At 44.1% G+C, this 18,981-nt stretch overlaps 1 protein-coding gene across 1 annotated transcript in view; it reads left to right on the top strand.

Moving 5' to 3' along the window:
• LOC146179126 (uncharacterized) overlaps nt 1–18,981 on the top strand; it is a 78,593-nt gene that overhangs the window by 54,901 nt on the left and 4,711 nt on the right. Inside the window, exons 3-5 of the mRNA XM_084580118.1 lie at nt 7,168–7,278; nt 10,338–10,544; nt 15,358–15,807. Coding sequence (XP_084436244.1) covers nt 7,168–7,278; nt 10,338–10,544; nt 15,358–15,807 — 768 coding nt within the window. The remainder of the gene's footprint in view (nt 1–7,167; nt 7,279–10,337; nt 10,545–15,357; nt 15,808–18,981) is intronic.

The following is an 18,981-nucleotide window of genomic DNA, read 5'->3' as shown; positions in this document are numbered from 1 at the left end:
GCTCGCTGCCGCGGTCTGAACATCAGCGGCCGTAGGTGGGCCGTCCGCGAGAAACACTACTGCTGATGAATACTTCGTCACATAAATTGCACTGATGGTCGGTGAATCTTTATAAGTTTTGAGAAGCTCGTTTGAAAGCAAAAGCTTTACTAGCTTCAACGAGCCAAGTTCATCGGAGCTCTAACTTTGACCTTCAAGTTGGGGGAGTGTCAGCCACGTGACATAACACGTGACTCGCCGCCGCAGTTGCGGGCGCGGAGACGACGGCGCTCACTCGCGTCGCATCTACTCGGAACCACGTGTTACGCCCCTCGCTTAGATGAAAGCGCAAGGCGTCTGCTTGACGTTCGCAGACATCCAAAGAGAAGCCACGTCCCAGAATCAGTGCTTGTACTGTGTTTCGTAAACGCTGTAATGACGGTCGTTAGGATACGTGGCGCAATATATAAGAGAGTAGATAAGGACTACCGCCTCGCAGTTTCTCGCTATGGATGATGCTAGCCGGCCGGGACCTTCTATGCTGTTGGGACGGTCTCGTAGACGACAATTCAAAACGTCGGTGCGTGTGACAACGCAAAGGGAGGTTTAACTCATATAGAGTTAAGCCTAGCTTAGAAACACACCATAGACAGGCATAACAAAGCTTTCGCTTGCAGAATCGGGCTTAGGCGAGTTAAGCCGCAGCCATTTTTATTTATTACTCACAGCTGCTCCAATTATAGGCGCTTGTAGAGTCTCTGGGTAATAAAGACACAAGGTTTTTCGCGCAAGCACGCATGCACACACACACGCCGCAGTGCGCAAACAAAACCAGCTGCGTTTACCCACAGTCAGTAGGAAAAACTTCAGATATAGGCCACAGCGAGGCAAGTTCAGATTTAGATTTGTATAATATCGCATATTTTATCTTCAATAGAAAGGCTTTTAATTCGCATTCTTGAATTTCGCCAACGTGGTCGTGAAATCTGATTTAAGGCTAGCCGCCAGGGGGTTTCAATACCAGGCCGAAGCAAAGAGAACAGTTTCGCTGGCGATTGCTTTATACTACTAAGCGATCTCGGCAAGACGGTTTCTTTGTGTGCGGAGTTGCCAGCCGTTCACGCTTCACGGCGGATTTCGCGGTCTTCCCCTCTTCTAACAAATTTGCATAAAGATCTTATTATGCCTCATCAACCAATTAAAGGCGAACGCAAGCATTGAATACTAAGTTAAATATGGGAGGACGTGGCAAAGCAGTGCTAACGAAGCCAAATGGCTAAATAATGATTCTGCTTGTGTAGGCATCCGTAGCCAAACTGAACAGCCATTTAATTATTTCCTTAGAAAGACAGCCAATAAAATTGTTTTAACTTGAAATAAAAGTAGCTCTAATAAAGCAGGCAACTTCTGAATTAAAAGCTTGGTAAGTAAAAGGGACGAAAGAGACGAATTGGATTGGCAAAGAAAAGGGACATGGTAACCCCCCCATGTTGAGTTTCTCCAAAATAAATCTTCTATTTTGAAGAACTTTCCATGAAAAGATTTGTGGAGCCTTTTTTTGAAAGCTTCTCTGTATCCAGAAATCAGGCGTACGTCAAAAGTTCCAGTAAAAATGTAATTAAGAATATACATATTAGCTGTTTCCTAAATGCCAAATAAATAACAGATAGTTCCATATTTAAACTCATCATGGATCGCATAGTGGCTGTTTTGAAGCTTTCGCATATAAGTATATTAAGTTGAGTCAATTTTATTGGTGCGCTGCCTCTTTATATCTCTCTTTTAGGCTTCTATAGATGGACTTGGGGTCGTCTAAGGTCATTTGCGTTAGTGTGAGGTGACTACGCCGCTGAAAATGAACGCAGCGGACATTAGCGCGTGCATGCAAAAGATGGCCGAAGTAGATGCTGACCGAGATGGGCAATCAAAAACTTGCAGGTCGTTCTAGTTAGTTAACTTGCCATTGTGTGCCTGGCCTCCAGAGAAGTACATATTCCAGCCCCGAGATGACGTTGAAGACCATAATGGTTCGCTGCGCTCTGAGCGCGCTTTGAAGGAGAAAACGATTCTCATCCGAAATGTATTCGCTCAAAATTTTGGTTTTCCGTCTAAAATAAATCGGATTCATAGACAAATGGCCTCGCAAATGCTGCCTTTACAGTTTAAACAATATTCGCAGCGACTGAAAAAAAAATTAAGGCGGAAGAAAATGAAATTTTACTTTTCGTGTTGATAGTCCAAAACTAAGTTGCCGCTTTGATATTCCAAAGAATCAGTATACAATGGTTGGCTGGGCGCGCCTGCTCCTTTAGATGCTAAAAGCTAGTCGCGTTCTAGATTTGAACGGTGGGGTTTCACCAAACGCAACGTAAACGGTATCGGTAATGTGCTTTTCGGATGCAGCTCCATGCGTTCAATGATATGCGGATGCTGTTGTTGCAACGCTCTTTAGTTTGGAAGCAATGTAGCTGGGAAATATCAGACTGAACTGCGGCCGAGAACGGGCGTCAGAAAAAAAGCAGTCAATACACATTCACCCGATCTACCGATTCCTTCGTGCTTTTTCTAGCGGGAACGGTTCACAGCTCAGCCATATACAGGTTTACATTGCCCTATGACACATTTAGGATGGCTTACTTAATGTTTGCGCGCGATTTAGGTAAGCACTGTACGATTTTACGCCAGTAGAATCGGTTGCCAGAATTTCACATCATTGCGAAATAGGGAACGATGTGTTGTAAGAGCAATTCACTTCATGACGAGCTATTCACTTCAAACAACGTAACTTCAAACAGCGCTTGGTATGTAGACTGTTACTGTTCTACTCTAATGTATTCTCTTAGTCATTCCTTATTGTACGACCGTGTTTGCTTTCGAGCTTTCTCCTCATTTTTACGCCAGAAAAATTGGTTGCCAGAATTCCGCACCATGGCAAAATATTGTACAGTGTATTTTAAGAGCAATTCAATTGATTGCGGGCTATTTACTACACAAAGCGTTTCGTATACAGGCTACTTACTATTCTAGTCTACTGTGTTAAATTTCGAATTTTTCCCTAGAGCAGGAATACCAGGTTTAATATCAGCTCAAGCAAGCAAGTCATCTGAAAGGAATTACATCTCTGATTATCACTGTCGATGATGACATGAGGATTATGATTTGATTTAAACTAGACAGTTAAGAAAACTTCGTCAAGGAGTGATATGGATAACCGACATTTAACCGACATTTAGGAACCGACATTTAAAAGAATTATACACGAGAGAAACCCAAAAATAGGCTGAAAAAAACCTTGCCGTCAGTATCGGGGGTCGAACCTCGTACCTCGCTTACTTAATATGGATATTCAAGCCACTAAACTACAGCTCCTCAGAAGTAAGCGCTAAAAAAATTTGAGGCCACCTCAGATTCCGACCGAAAGAATTCGAAGGCATCGAGTTCTTAAGATTGATTTACTCTAGGTGTATATGTACGTTTCTTTGCTGAATTTGCCAGCACACCCTTCGGAGGTAGGACCCAAGATTTTACGCATGGAGCAATGCACTAATTTTGGGCTTCACTCGTGTGAATTGGGCTCTGTCGCTGGTCCTTCGTGATCACGTGAGATTCATGACGAATTCCTCACTAAATCAATCGTGCAATTTCGCCTCTCACGACAACGTGATCTTATTGACAGAAAACCTAAGACAATCACATCAAAGGAGATCGACAAACGGGTAGTGAGAATGCATGTGGACCTGCAAATGCTTGTTTTATTAGGCGCCTGAAGTATTATCCTGACGCATGTTGGTCACGACGAGCGTCATTACGCGGGGACAATAATTAAAAGCTCGTCAGTGTGCGTAAATGTGTTCCGGATAATTACACCATTCCTATAGCTTTGCTGCTTGTGGCTTTCTTTGTACGTTTTGTTTAGCATATTTTTATTCTTGCTTAGAATAATGTGACATCTGTTGTGATTTAGTTCTCTTTTTGACGCTATGTAGATAGCGAGAGCGAAATGAAGCTTTATTAATGTTGAAAAAAATAATGACGCCGTGAGTGGGCATTTGATATCAAAAGACCAACTCCGGCTGTTAATTCCCGCGCATGGTGGACCATCAAAAGTATATGGCTGGGTAAAAGGAGGAACAGCCAGCGTTCCCACATAACCCTGGAACTTTTGAGAATGGTCACTTGCGAGAAGCTTGCATACTAAACACACTATGAGGTGGAGTGTCGCTGTACCTATAAAAAACCTACAGGTTGAAGCGGTCTTTTCAGAGTAGAGGCGTACTGGTTTTCTCGACAGCGGAAAGTGTCGCTCTCTAACTGCATATTAATGGCAGTTTCCCCTTACGAAAAGATTCGGTAAGTGGAAAGGGATATGCGGCAGTCCTCAAGGCGCCTGCGTAAATACTTTATCCCATTAGTAAAGGGTTTTCATTTAGAAAATACATTGAATGTTAGGAAATTTATTTAGGAACGCATTTATACTAACTCTCTAAATACGTGATATCATGTGTATAAATTTATCTGTGAACTACGAGCACCGTTCTCGGGCATTTTTAGCCGGCATTCATAATCGCTTATCTTGCCTATTCTGTGTATGTGCATTTGATTTATGATTTACAGCTGTTGCTCGTGTGGCCATGATTTGAGTATAATCTGCTTTGTGCGTTTCTTTTTAGTTATTTAACCAGAGTGCATTTCAAGGGCTTGGTTAGTTTGCTCTGACTAGTCGTCCTCGTAACGCGAAGCTGTTCAGCACCACATGTAGATATGCGAGTAATAACTCATAGCCATTAAAACAATGCATGCGACGTCCATTCGGCGTGGTTGTCTCCAACCATCTAGTAAATCGTACTACATCACGCACAGCATTGGCCATGGATGGCCCAAAGCCACCTCTATGCGAGCGCCCAGTGGTATAGCAGAGCTGCCTTGCACGCTATAACTGCTGCGGATGCATCACTAACATTATTCGCGTTCTGTGATGTGATTGCTGAATTTGTTCTTCGGAATGAATTTAAACTTTACGTGTTTGGGTACAATCGTGCGGGTTTTGAATATCAAATGATGCAAGACGTTTCTGATCAAAAGCACTTTAACTCGGGAATATTTTGTAAGCGTCGACGTTAGGTTCTGTGAAGTAGATTATATTTCAATCCTCTATTCGACTGCGCTTATTGATTTAGTTTGGCTGAGATGCTGAATCCGCGGGCCTATTCTGTGCTTCGGGTCGCATAGACAAGGCTGTCGCTGCTGTGTCCCCTACTGGTTTACGTTGGCTATCCAGTGTTAATGATATGGCACAGCGCGTTTTGCACTGAGATCGCAGTGAGCCTCGTTGCCAACTTCTCCAGTTTACCTTTTTATTGTCTTCTCATGGAGCGCGTTTCGTTTAATTGAGTGAAACGTGGTGATCTAGCACTGATCATGACTATGGAATTACACTGCCCGGTTTGATATTTGTAAGAGTGAATTATTTGTTTTAACGTTATGTGGGGCGAGAGCCTTTTATTAATATCGCCAATTAAGTTTATCTTGGTCTGCTGTGTCCTTAGAACGATATCGCGGCAATATCCTAAGAATAAATGGCCTATATATACGGTGTAGTCCGTGCTGTTTAGTGGCTTCAGGGCTCCAAATTTACAAGCTTCATGCGTTCACTCACAAAAGCACAGCATGAATAGGGATTACAATATGGGAAACTGATCCCAAGGTCATTAGGACATTTACATATGCAAAGTAGATTACGTTGAAAAGAGTGCTTAGGGAGCGCTGAGAATCGAACTCAGGACCCTTCATTTAAGATTGCGAAACGTTACCTCTGGGAATATAGACGTGTAGGCACATATTTAATGCCTCCTTACAGCGGGATTTCGTATCTATGTTTTATGGTATTTGAGGTAAAATGGCAGTGTTCCGTTGTATGCTGTTGGTATATATGCGAGCTCATAGAAGGAATTTAGAAGTATAAATTTACCGAGTAGCGAAATGCATGCTGATGACTGATGACCCTTGTTCGCGAATAAGGGTCCGCTCGAGAAGCAGATAACGGGAACGATTAAAGCTAACACATCATACGCGCAGTGGCGTAGCGTACAGGTTTAAGGAACTTTTGTACCAGCCGCTGTTGGCTTTTAGTCGGGAAAAGTGCATCGCTTACATATGAAATATGTTAGCGTAGTTTTTGGTCTTTTCATTTATTCAGTTGTGCCTTGCATGAGAAGTGTACGAAAGGGCACCAGACTACTTGGTGGTGCGGGTGCCTGTCCAAAGTTTTGCAGATATTTGCAATTTTTCAATGTCTTCAAATCTATTGGCGAAATTGAGGCATTTCATACTCTGAAGAACGGGTCGATGTCGATTTGTGCCTCAGACATGGTCTGCTGTTGAAATATACCTTTGGCGTAAAAATGCGAGGACCAGAGTTTCTTAAACATTTGTTAAGTTTGATAATTAATAGCAATCAATTGATACGCATGTTCATTAGGAGCGCTTCTTCGATAGCCTTTAACTGGATAAAAATAAAAAGTTCTCTACAAACATTTTATTCTTTGCGATTGCTTTTTCGCTCACTACTGCTGGCTAGCATCGGAATATTTTACTGTCAGCTCTACTCAGCGGAAATCTCAAAACCTTATCCTGTTCGTTCCAAAGACCTTTAGGCCGACGTTTTGAAATGCATCAGAAAGACGGACCTTGTCAGTTTTCAAGAGTGCATAAGTAAGTGCCTGGGAGGTTATTTCAGCTAATGATTCCAGTATTTTGGGACATTTTTCAACGTTCAAAGGCTCCAACTGACAATACTGCGATTGGTCGATATCCAGAAAGTCACCAAACATCCCGCCTTTAAACGTGTGCTAGACACATATTTCGCTATCCCATTTATTAAAAGACAGTTTGCATAAATATATTTTATTTCTGAGTCATTGTGCGCCGAACAAAAAAAAAACGGTATAGTTAAAAGCGGTTGTATGTACGTGCAACATTTTGCCATACTCTGACAATATGCTTACATTTGTCAGCAAAAAAAAAAAAGTAAAGTGACAGGCAGGCTGTTTGCAAAGGAAAATATATGGACGTAAAAAAGCTTAGCGTGCAACTTTCTTAGGCCATAATCTTTAGCAATAAGCTTTGTTTCATTCTGCTGTTCATGATATATCAAACCTTTCACTTAATGATCGTCTTCAACTTAAACAGCGCAGGCATGTCCTCCCATCATCAAGAACACCAAGGGAGCTCGATTGGAATCCATGGCTGGTCCATTTGCTGAAGGAGACACCTTACGTCTGATCTGCGAAGTTGAAACATGTGAGTTATCCGGAGCATAGAGGTCATCAAGCACTCTTGTTAACTACCAGAGAGTTTCGCTCTCATCACTCTAAATAAGTTCAATAAAGCCTACGCTTAGCCTCTCGACATTGTTATAGGCGGCCGGATTATATGATATGGCGTGGCAAAACGTATGCGTATGTATCACCAGCGACCTGAAGTACAAAGGTGCCAAAGCCAAATACGAGCTCGCTTAAGAATCAACGACATCACATTATAATGGCCGCCCTTTTTCTGCCTAATTGGAAATGAAAATATTCGATTAATAAAAACCACAGTAACGTAAGCACCGTGTTACGTCGAAGTAGAGAACTTAAGAGGAGGTAAAGGAACGAGAGAAATTGTCACCATAATGAAACACTTGGGATTAATCTGGATCAGCTAAAATAAAGTGGCATCGCAGGGCACACGGAGGCATTTTGTCCTAGTGGAAATAAATGTGTGCGCCGTGGCCAGGGTCCTATACCCCGGTCTCGTAATTAACAGCATGTTTTTATAACCAGTAAGCCAAAATGTCGCAAAACCGGCCGTTAGAACTGTGCCCGTTTGGGGACAATAACAGCGCCGAAGAACCCAAACAAGAAGTGGCAGGCGCAAATGTGTGCGTGTGATCGTACCTTATGTGTGTGTTCCTGTTTTTCACGGTTGTTGTCCCACGATGTCCAACCACTTTCTCTTAACCTGAGGTGCCCAGAAGACTATGGGAAAGGAATGTGTACTCTCACGTCAGTGTGGCGCTCAAATCATCCCCGGCAATCGAGGCGCGGGAGCTTTGCTTGTTCCGGCAGGACATGTGAGCCATCCGCCTTGCTTGTGCAATTTTAGTTTCCTCATTTATGTGTCGAAAACCCCGCCGGGGTGGCGCAGTGGTTACGACGCTCGACTACTGTTCCCAAGGACGCGGGATCGAATCCCGGCCTCGGCGGCCGCTTTTCCATGGCGGCGAAAAGCAAGGTGCCCGTGTGCTGTGCGATGTCAGTGCAGGTTAAAGAACCTCAGGTGGTCGAAATTTCCGGAGTCCTCCACTACGGCGTCTCTCGTAGCCTGAGTCGCTTTGAGACGTTAAACCCCATAAACCAACCATTTATGTGTCGGAATATTGAACTAGCACAGAACCGGGTTAAGTGGAGAAATATAGGAGAGGCCTTCGCCCTGCAGTGGGTATAGTCAGGCTGACGATGATGATGATGATATTGATACACTCCAAGAAGAGCGCATTCGTTTCCCGAATCGAAGCTTAGCTGATCGGAAAATCCTGTGTATCTGATGCGGGGTGCAGTTATGCTATACATGTCTGTTCGTATTGTCCGTTTATCTCAGAATTCTGCTATTCTACACGAAATCTGCAATGCAAGCAAGTGTGTTGACCAGTAGTACGTATCGGTGTAATCCACTAGTGTCGTGGTTGAACCCATTCAATCAACAGGAGTTCAGACGCCTCCCTTATGCATCGTCTCTATATTGCTGCGGCAGCAACAGTGTCACTAAAACACTTTAATTGCACAGAACGAAATAACCCCGCGGCCTTTTTAGGACCGACATACACATCTATTTTAAAAAGCATTCGGGCCAACGATGTTGCTTTACATGTTGATAACGTAAAGTGAGAGTTCAATTTTGTCCATCGCATAAATTCTTTCACTCCAATATATGAAGGAAAGAAGCCAACAGTCGGCGAGGCCAAGGAAAGCGTTGGGGATGGTACTTTATGTTTTTTTTTTTAATGTTTACTTGGATAATCACAGAAATTAGTAATGTAATCTCTTTAGGGGAAAGATAATTAAACGCAAAGTAGAAGAAAAAACAACGTGCCGATGGTGGGAACCGAACCCACGACCTCCGAATATCGCGTCCGGTGCTCTTCCAACTGAGCGACATCGGCCGATGTAGCTTAGGGCTTCCACTCGGAAAATATCTTCAGCAAAACAAACCATTGGTCCTGTTGCAATTCGAGAACTGCATTTTCATTTTCATGCATTGCTATGATAACTGATTGCACACAGCTCAGTATAGCCCGCAGGATTTTGAGGATATTCTAAATATAAGGCTTGCTTGCCTTTCTTGTAAAGCATGCTGCGGAGATAAGCTTTTTTCTTCGCTAAGCGAATCTTAGTCTTCTTATTGTGGGATATTTTAGTACCAGCGGATCGGCCAAAAACAGAAAACATCCATGGTATTTAATCGGTAAGAATATAGTTTGAGCGTGGCAGATTTCTCTTTCAGGAGCACTACTGCTGCCAAATGCATACCGGCTATACGCGTAAAATCAATGAACAGGTCACGTACATGTGATTATTGCATCTGGTTGACAGAAGTATAAAGGAAAGTAAAAGCAACCGAAAGCAAGAAGAGCAGATTGGGAAGCCTGCCAATTTTATTTCCCATGACAGCAGAGTTGCCCATAGCTAAATCATCTTGTTTATTCACATTATACAAATATAAACAAAATATCGATCTGCTTAGCTTACGTGCAGGATCTATTACTTGCGCATCAGGTTCAGCTGGTGTACGTTCTACATGCGTATATTCCGACCATATGCGTATATTCCAAAATGATGGTCTTACTAAAGATTTTTGTCGACACCTATGTAAGAAAAAAGTTCTGCGCTGACGTGCTAGCGAAAGACTTTTACCCTTGAGAAGCAAGCGACATCTGGGCCAGCTCTTCTCAAAATCTGTCATCTGTTCACATGTGATGGATGTGGACCTTGAGAGGAAAAAGTACGTGCACTGATAGAGTACTGGCGGAGATTGGGCCAATGCTCGTAAATAGCTTCTTAGCAGCCAGGATAGAAGATAGCGCTGGAATCATTTATTTTCGCACGCGTACTCAACACATCACGTGAACAATACGTAATGCAGACGCAGACGCACGGACAGGCAAATTTGGGAAAAAGGTATTTACCACAGATAGCATGCTGTTTCCGTATGTTCCAGTTCTCACTGACTATATCTCTTGCTTTTGCCAGCCTTCGGGGTCCTGTCCCAGCATTATCATTGTTATTATTTTAGATAAAAGAAAATGGTCGTCCTTTCAGGCGATCACGACCTGGCGCTTATGTGGTACCACGACGGGGTGCAGCTGAGAACGGCGCGTGAAACAATGGCGACATCCCAGGGCGGCTGGAAGAGGCTGGTCACCTTGGGGCCGCTGCGTCGCGGAGACCTGCACTCCAACTTGACTTGCGCTACGGTCAGCAACGTCTCCCTTCCAGGAGCGGCGACAGCGCTGGTGGATATGTTCCGTAAGTAGGGGAGAATATTCAGAGCCCAGTGAAACACCTAGCGCAGACGTGCGTTACCACACGCCCCTGCACAAAATGTGAAAAAAGCCACCCCAAATTCGTACTATTTACTATTATTGCACTACTTGTCGTTCACGAACTACACATCATAAGGTTTGATGGGGACAGTTCTATCCGGGACACCTGAGCCCCTTAAAATATTTTCAAACAAGGTTCGAAGGTTAAACATATGGTTAACAAAGGTTAACAAAGGTTAACAAGGTTAACAACAAAGGTTAACAAGGTTAACAAGGTTAACAAAGGTTAACAAAGGTTAAACAATTAAACATATGGTATTGACTGTGTACACAGGTTCGTTTTTATGCCATTTGATCCTCCACTGTCCTTTATGCAGCAGCGCTGAAGCGACGCACCCAATCGCCCGGAGGGTTTGAAATTGCTTTTGGGGTTACATATCTGGTTTAAACATCCAGATGATTTGCTCTTAATGCGCTTTAATTACACTGATAAGCTGCATCTGTTTTTTTTTTTTTACGCAAAGAAAGCATCGAGTGAAGGTTCGTTTTACCTATTTGGAGTTCTTGTACACGACCTTTGGTGTTGTTTTCTGAGAAACCTCATGAACACGCTTTGACCAATCTGGGAATCGAAATAAAGTTACCTGAATATTAAGAAATATAGCCTTTCAACCTGGAGTTCATTCCTAAAAAGAGGGAAGGGTTTTATTTTACCTTTTTTGGCCCCAGTAAGATGAACAAGGATTGAACGTAAACTTACGCTGCCATAACAGAGAGTATCATGATTGAGATAGAAAGGAGTCTCAATCAAACCACTCGTGCGTCGCGCGTCGGTAATATGGATATAAAATTGTGCGAAGAAGTAATTAAAAGAAGAATGTGCAACGAGAGATGCCATAGGTGGTAGCGGCGCAGGTTACCACAGACTTCATAATTGCATCCCGAATACCATGAGCATGTGCGTTTTCACATACCCTGATTTGGAATACACTGAGCTGCTCATGATTATCTCAGCAGACTGGTGTTAAATAGGAGCGCTACTCGCTACAGCCAATAAATAAAAGGTGGTGGAAGGTGCACTAGTTAATTGATAAGATATAAATAAGGCGCAGTATAAAACGCTGCTGCTTTGGAAACGACAAAGGTAACCATGACTGTACTGCCAGGAACAAACTTGTCACATAGCGACGCAGTTGTGTCATTCACTGGCCTTGGTAAGACTTGCGACACATTGGTTAATCAGTAGCCGCACGACTGGAAACGAACAAACGGGCGTGCCTCTAGGCACGGAGAGTGACCTAATTCTCTGGGCCGCGGGGGCTGCTGAATTTGGAATTCGTTGGGCCATATAATAGTAAGAAAATCGCGAGCTGTTTTTCATCGACAGTGCGCGAGTATGCATACTCATTGTCTGAAATATAAATTGATGTAAAAAAAAAATTGAACACGCAGGAAGCCTTTTTTGTGCGCTGAGCGCAGTTCCTACAGATAAGTATAAACAGTTACATTCAGTGTAAAATGAAATGCGAGCAAGGTAAAGAAAATAGAAACACTCAGGGAGAAGATTGTGCCTCAAGGACAATGAATACCAGTGGAGTTGGAGTTGATTTTCGCTTGGATGGAGCGAAAACCATTGTGACAGAGTTTTGCTGAGCCCATATTTTGTTTTACTTTGCCCAACTTAGAGCTCTTAGGTGTATTGTTCATGTTTCTCTTGTCTTTAGTTAGACTTTAATGTTATGTGTCGAGTGTTAAATCTTTTTTTCAGCAACTGTTTAATCTCTCATTCCATGTGGTCCTTTCCATCCTGCACACATTTGTACCTTTTGTGTGTATGTTTCTGCCCATGCCAATTCTGGTAACACAATGGTCATGTGAGATATTGTTTTCAAACGTGCTTTTTTTTCGGTAAACAAAACTTGTGTTTGGCCAAACGTTCATTTACTCAATACTGCGTTGTAGCTAGAAGATTTGTATTGTTATTCTCTGGACAGCAAATAATATTTCAAGCGCGCAAAAAGTAAAACCCCAGAAAACAAACTGAGAAGCAACAACCACCAAAACAGAGACGAAGGCATGGTATTATGAAAAAATAACAACAGAAAACCAAGACGGATGTAATATATCGCAAACAATTGCAAATGGGCATAGACGAACGAACGTCGCGCAATGCAAATAATCTTTTTTTTCTAAGGGATAGAAAAACAATCACTGAATACCAACCCGAGCAACCATTGTGACCGCTTCAAGTAATGTCGTACTCCCCCTTCTTGGCCTTTTGAAAGAATTGATTTACTTCCTTTATAATTCCGTCAGGAGTAAATTTCATATATCATGACTATTTTTCTCCACGCAGTGCGGCATTTGTGCACCGGTGCGTGCGCGGTGTCTTCTCTGATGAAAAAAAAAGTACCTACAGGAGTTGACATAACACACCTTCCAGCAAAATGTGCAGCTTCAATTTTTTGTCCACGGAGTTAGAAAGGAGTTTGTTGGATCAAGCTCCGTTCATGAAATGAATAAATTTTTATTGTCTTCATTTCACTGTTTTCTGAACAGCCAAACGCAAGCTGTGGGGACTCATTTTTTAAAGCCCTTTTTTTTTCCAGTTAACTGTACGTAACCTCTGTAGACCTCTTTTTGGTGCTCACAAAGAAGGTTCGTGAGTCCCTGCTGTGCGGCCTGCCTTATGTTATTGGGTCACAAAAGTAATAACATTGAATTTGGTTTCAAACTCTGTTTATGTGCCTTTACTACAAATTGTGATTCCTCTGTGTCCGCCATTTGAAAAAAAAAAGCTCGTTTCTGTTCATATTTTCTCAAAGAACGTTTTGCCATAGTTATAGATCGTTTCTTTCTGAACAGCTTTCTTTCTTTTTTTTTTTTTTGACAGCAGCAGATTATAAATTTTGATTTAGACTGTATTCTAGGCTTTAAATTCATGGATGATTAGCTCAACTTTTATTTATTCTCTGAATAAAATTTAGGTATGGCTTAACTTATAAGGTTTGACGACCCAAGGTGACTCAGACAATGAGAGCCGTATAAGGGACTCCGGAATTTCCGACCGCCACCTAGCGTTCTTTAACGTGCACTGACATAAAACAGTACGGGGGGGTCTTGCTTTTCACCTTCGTCGTTAATAGAATAAATTTCTATGTTTTACGAAAGCATGGGTCTTAGTCTACTCAACTGAAATTGATTTACAAACAGATTTCGCTTCAATGCGAGTGTCTTCGTTTTTGCTATTAGAGTGACACCTTTACCAGTACCATTGATCGAGAGAGACATCAGTGGCATTGCCACTTTCATGGTTCCCGGCTGTTCATCGGCGGCTGTACGGAAAGTGTGGACATACGTACGAGGCGAGTAATGGCGGGAGTATAAGGTCATCGTCAGAAGCTAGCTCCATGGACACATTACGCGCATGCTTGTGCGTCCTTTCTAGCATTCACGCGTCAATACACACATGGAGAGCGGACTGTACACATCGGATTGATTCGTGGGCGGGCGTAATCTACAAGATGTCTGTTGGCATGGTGCTTCTCCCACGCGCGACGGCGCGCCCCTTCAACCGCAACGTCGCGTCTGTGTTTTTAGAGTAATCTTCATTCCGTCGGCATCGCGATAGCAACTGCCGAAGTCTGGATCGAAGCTTCTACCAGTACGTGACCAGTGCTAGGTGTCGACGAACGATGTTTGATTCCAACATTTGAGTGCTTGCATAAGCACGGGAGTAGCGGCCGTGCTGAAGCTGTATATGAGTGCCGTGTGAAGAGGCGTCTGTGGCCTTTGCGGTCGTACTTATGCTTTCGCATTATCGCATCTACGCAGCCTTAAATGCTTCTGCCAATTTTTGGATGTGTGAGCCTATAATGCTTTAAAGTCTTGCCGGGGAACCTCACCAGCCAGGAAGCTGGACTACTCAGCCGGGGGACCCGGTTGAAATCAAGGCTTTGTAAGTCACGCTTGAGTGGACGCGTATCGCAATGCGCCCCTATCCTGCGCGATGTCATGGCAGGTTAAAGAATTACAAGGAGAGTGGACGAAATTAGAGCATCCCTTATGGCGTGGGTCACTTTGCAGCGTCGGATCTTGTAAATCAAGGCATGTTAGCTCCACAGCTGGAACGTAAACAAGCGAAATGTTGAATATTACGCGGAGTGTACATAGCTCGTTCAGCTCAAACGCCGTCGCCGTCAGAGTAACCTAAATTGAAAGGTGGCAAAACTATGCACCTGATTTCGTATAAAGATTATAACGCAAACATACTCTGGGGAATGGAAGGAAGGAACAGCTCAAACGGACGGGACATGTAGGAAGGCGAGACAGACACATGAGCTCATGTGTCTGTCTCGCCTTCCTACACGTCCCGTCCGTTTGAGCTGTTCCTTCCTTCCATTAAACATGAACCAACCAGCCCGACAAAGCCCTCTTCTTGATACTCTGGGGAGCGTTCCTGGTAGCGTCATGCCGCTTCGCTTCCCATCTGCAGACTAGTTCCCGCTGGGAGTCGAACCGACGACATGTGCCCCCCTGACAAAAATGTAGCTGTCTATCGAAAAGCGAGGTACTGCGCCTTCCTTGCCCACAAACAAACTTAAATATAACCCTACGCGAAAGTTCAATGATTACGACGCACGATAATTTCTGATTGGCTTCGGCTATCTGCATAAAAGAACATAGGTGCCTCGACCTGAACCAGCCAAGATGAAGGACATAATTTATTGCCTGAGAGATGGCATCCTACTATCACTATATTTGTGACGACAAATATTCCTTCTTTATCTCTCTAGTGGCGCCCACAGACTTAACAATATGGAGCTGGTCAGCGCAGAAAATGGATTCCACAACCTTGGTCCCAATAACCGACAACTCTCAACAGCGATGGACACCAACGAGAGCTACATCCATTGTATCGGGTTTTGTATCATCGGGCGGAAAGGAAAGGAATGCGGCGGAAGGTCTGGTTTCCTTAGAGACGTCCCCGTCCTCCACTGCGTCAAGAAGCTTTGAATGCGAAGCCAGTGGGAGCCGACCTGTGGCAAACATCACGTGGTATCTCGATGGGCGACCCGTGGACCCTGCTCACAGCCACAGCGAGATAAAGAGTAACGTCAGCACCAGCATGTTGATCTTGCCCCGGTACCTGCAGTCAGGCAAACTGCTGGAATGTCGCGCGACCAACGGCAACCTGCCTGAGAACCTGGGTGTGATGAGCCGCTACCTCAAGATGGACACCTCACGTGAGTGACTGCTTAAATATAGATTCTGGAAGCGTGCGTGTTGTAATTCGGGCACAGCCGCTGTCGTTACGCTATGCTTGCACTCCTTGTTAAACCGGCTTAGTTCTGGAATTCGACTTGACTTTGTTCTTGCACACATCTGTGGCCCGAAGAGAAGGCATCAGCTGCTCTAGCCCAACGTCCTTATTGACGATTTGAGTTTCGATGCCTGGGCGCAGCCATCTTAGTTTGATGATGGCGCCCCGTATGAGCAAAATTGGGAAAGTCCGCTCCAGCTCCTCTTGACGCCATCTTGGGCTGTGCTGTGCGTGTTGATGCTGCGATGCGGCAGTGTAAAAGTTCTGTTTCGTGGTTTTCGTGAAACCTATCCGACACCTTAGTGCTATTTTGTGGCTTGTTTGAGCACGCCATCAAACCATATACTATCCGTTTGGCATGGCAGCAGCTGTTGGAAACAGCGCTAGCGGCTGAGGCGACAGCGAAGGACTGCGCTCGTTAGAGTTAACTATGAGGATGTATCTGTTGTATCTTTCACGATACATGTAGTTTAAATTATATTTTATAATAGAAATGGTATCTTTACACACAAACACAAAGCAAATGAACCGTAAAAGCAGCTATCGAACGCGGAATACAAATACTACGAAAGATGTTTCCCAGTCATCGCCGCATTGAGTTAGCGTGAAGTGCGACCCATTTCGATATACGATCGAGCTGTTCTGCTTCCACAATGTGTACTTTCAAGTTAAACCACGGTTCAAGAACAGCACATAAAAGAGGTGTGTAAAGTACCATCCGTCGACGTTTTTACGGATGTTCGTCCTGCGGCGCAACAAGATCGTATTCTCGTCCTGTACCTCGTAGTAGCATCGTTTACAATACGTATTGTTGAGCAAAACGTCGAAAAACGTGCGCTCTGAGCTGCACCATAAAAGAAGACGACAAATTCGCAGCACTTACAGCAACGCTTACGAAAGCAGCGCCGCCCGCTGGCGCGGCAGACGATGGCACTCTCGCCGAACGCTACCCCTTAGTCGTCGCTAGGCCTAAACTGTTTCACATCGAAGGCACATCCGACGGCGCTTTGTAATTGTTCAGCGCTAGAGTAAATGGTCTCTCGTAGAACTACCGATATTATTGCATAAATAAAATAAAGATGTAAATCCCCCCGACGCCTTATCAGCGGAGCCAGCGTGCAGACGATAAGCCGCGCGCCGCACCAGCGGCAATGTGTTGCGAAACTTGTTTCTATTGCAGTTATAAACAATGCAGCATGCAAGAAAATTAATTTTTTCTTTTGCAGTTGGCTTATTGTTTAGGTGAAGAACAGATTTTAGCACGTTCTTCTGGCGCTGGCGGAAGAGATCTATAACTTATTGAATTGATGCGGAGGGCTTGCGTGAGGCACGGCTTGCCCGGCGTGCGTGGTTTCAACGGCGGAGGAAACGAAATGGGCATCATATTCGCGAGTCCATGATTGGTACTAAGTCTATCTGGCTTACACAAAAGTGTTCACAGGCTAATTAAATCAGGATGGACGTGAAAGCGGTGAAGCAGACACATATCACAGTCGCACTCTGACTGTCGCTGCATGCTTCCCGCATACGCTCTCGGCAATTATCTTGCAATTTCTTGGAATGATTGTGCAGTCCACGATCACGCATTGCTGTCGCGATGATATCATCACTAAAATGGGCGCAAATAAAGGTGTTTAGGTCTCTCAAACAACAATATACCGAGGTACAATGCCGTTCTGATATGCATGAAGCCTCCGAATGCACAGCCCAATCGGTACTGGCAACAATGGGCCTGCGCAAGGAATCTGGTTAGAGAGTATATTCCTTGTCTGCTACTTGCTCTCGGTAAAACGGTCTATAGAACCGCTAACGACTAGTGTGGGCAGGGACTACTGCAGCTAAAGAACGGACTTGAGAGAGTAACGACCAACGTTCTCATTTAAGAGAAAGTTGGAATACTGCGTGTTGCGAAGCGAGTCGAAAGAATCTCCAGTCTGTCGCACGCGAAAGCCAAAATGACCCTAGCAGCCCCCCCCCCCCCCCTTCCTACGCTGCGGTGGATGGGCAAGGCGGAAATTTTAAATGCTCCTAACCCTCTCCTTTCAGCAACGCAGTGAAAAATAAAACTGCATTTGCGCTTTTCAAATGCACATTTGCAAGCATGCAAAGCCACCGTGTTTACAGACGTATCTCAAACAGGCAGGCAGCAGACGACACGCTTGAGCCGAGTCTGCAATGTCCGTAACCTCCTTGCATTAGACGCGTCAGTATAGAAGCGGTGGCCTTCATTTGCGTAGAAAAATGTGCCCATCCACAGCAACGGAGAGGTGAGGAGGGTGCTGCGGTCGTTTTGAGATTCGTGGGCGCCAGACCGACTATTTGGACCTGCTCAGCAGCACGATGTGCCAGCGAAGTTTTCCAACTGTGTCTTATGAAGAACGTTGGTAAAGACGCAGGAGAGGGTAGCGCCGCCAGTGTACTAAAGATTCTTACGTAACGCGTTGCACGCAATCGATTACCTGAGATATATTTGGATCTTGTTTCATTCTGTATCTAATGACTACTTTTTAAATGGCAGACCTCTGGCCAGTACGTAAATGTTACTATAGCAAATTGTCGTAGTTTTTTTTTTTTCTGACATCAATTTGTAACCAACAGTGTAGCTTTCATAGCCTCAGCTGCAAATGATGATTCCTTTCTAACAAAGAGAAAACTGACATGCTGCTGAGAAGCAGCGCGTGTAATTATTTTTGGGACTGATCGCGACAGCCTGGCCACAACAGGCTCATATCGTAGCACTCGTTTCGGGAAATACCATGCGTGCGCACTCCTTGGCTTCCCTGTGTCGTTCTAAATAGCCCGCCAATATTTTTTTTTCTCAGTGTACTCAACACGGCAGCTTCCACAGAAAGCACTAAGATGCTGTTATAACTCAGAAAAGCGTGCAAAGCAAATATATTTCTGAAACCGTATTGGCTAATAGAATGTTTCGTAGAACCAGGAGGAAATATATGTGGATCACGGCGGCCTCTATAGAGGAACCAATAACTACGCAGCTAAGATGACCACAAAATAATATAAAAGACGCATGCATGAAAATGTGTGCATGTTTCTATCCTTCACTCTCCTTCATTCTCGTTTTTTTCTTCAGTATGCG

The sequence above is a fragment of the Amblyomma maculatum genome, chromosome 9, assembly GCF_055883805.1.
Source record: "Amblyomma maculatum isolate TAMU_Amacu chromosome 9, ASM5588380v1, whole genome shotgun sequence".
NCBI classification, from domain to species: domain Eukaryota; kingdom Metazoa; phylum Arthropoda; class Arachnida; order Ixodida; family Ixodidae; genus Amblyomma; species Amblyomma maculatum.
Note: the sequence above shows the minus strand (reverse complement) of the source record. Positions and strands in the feature narration are given on the sequence as shown.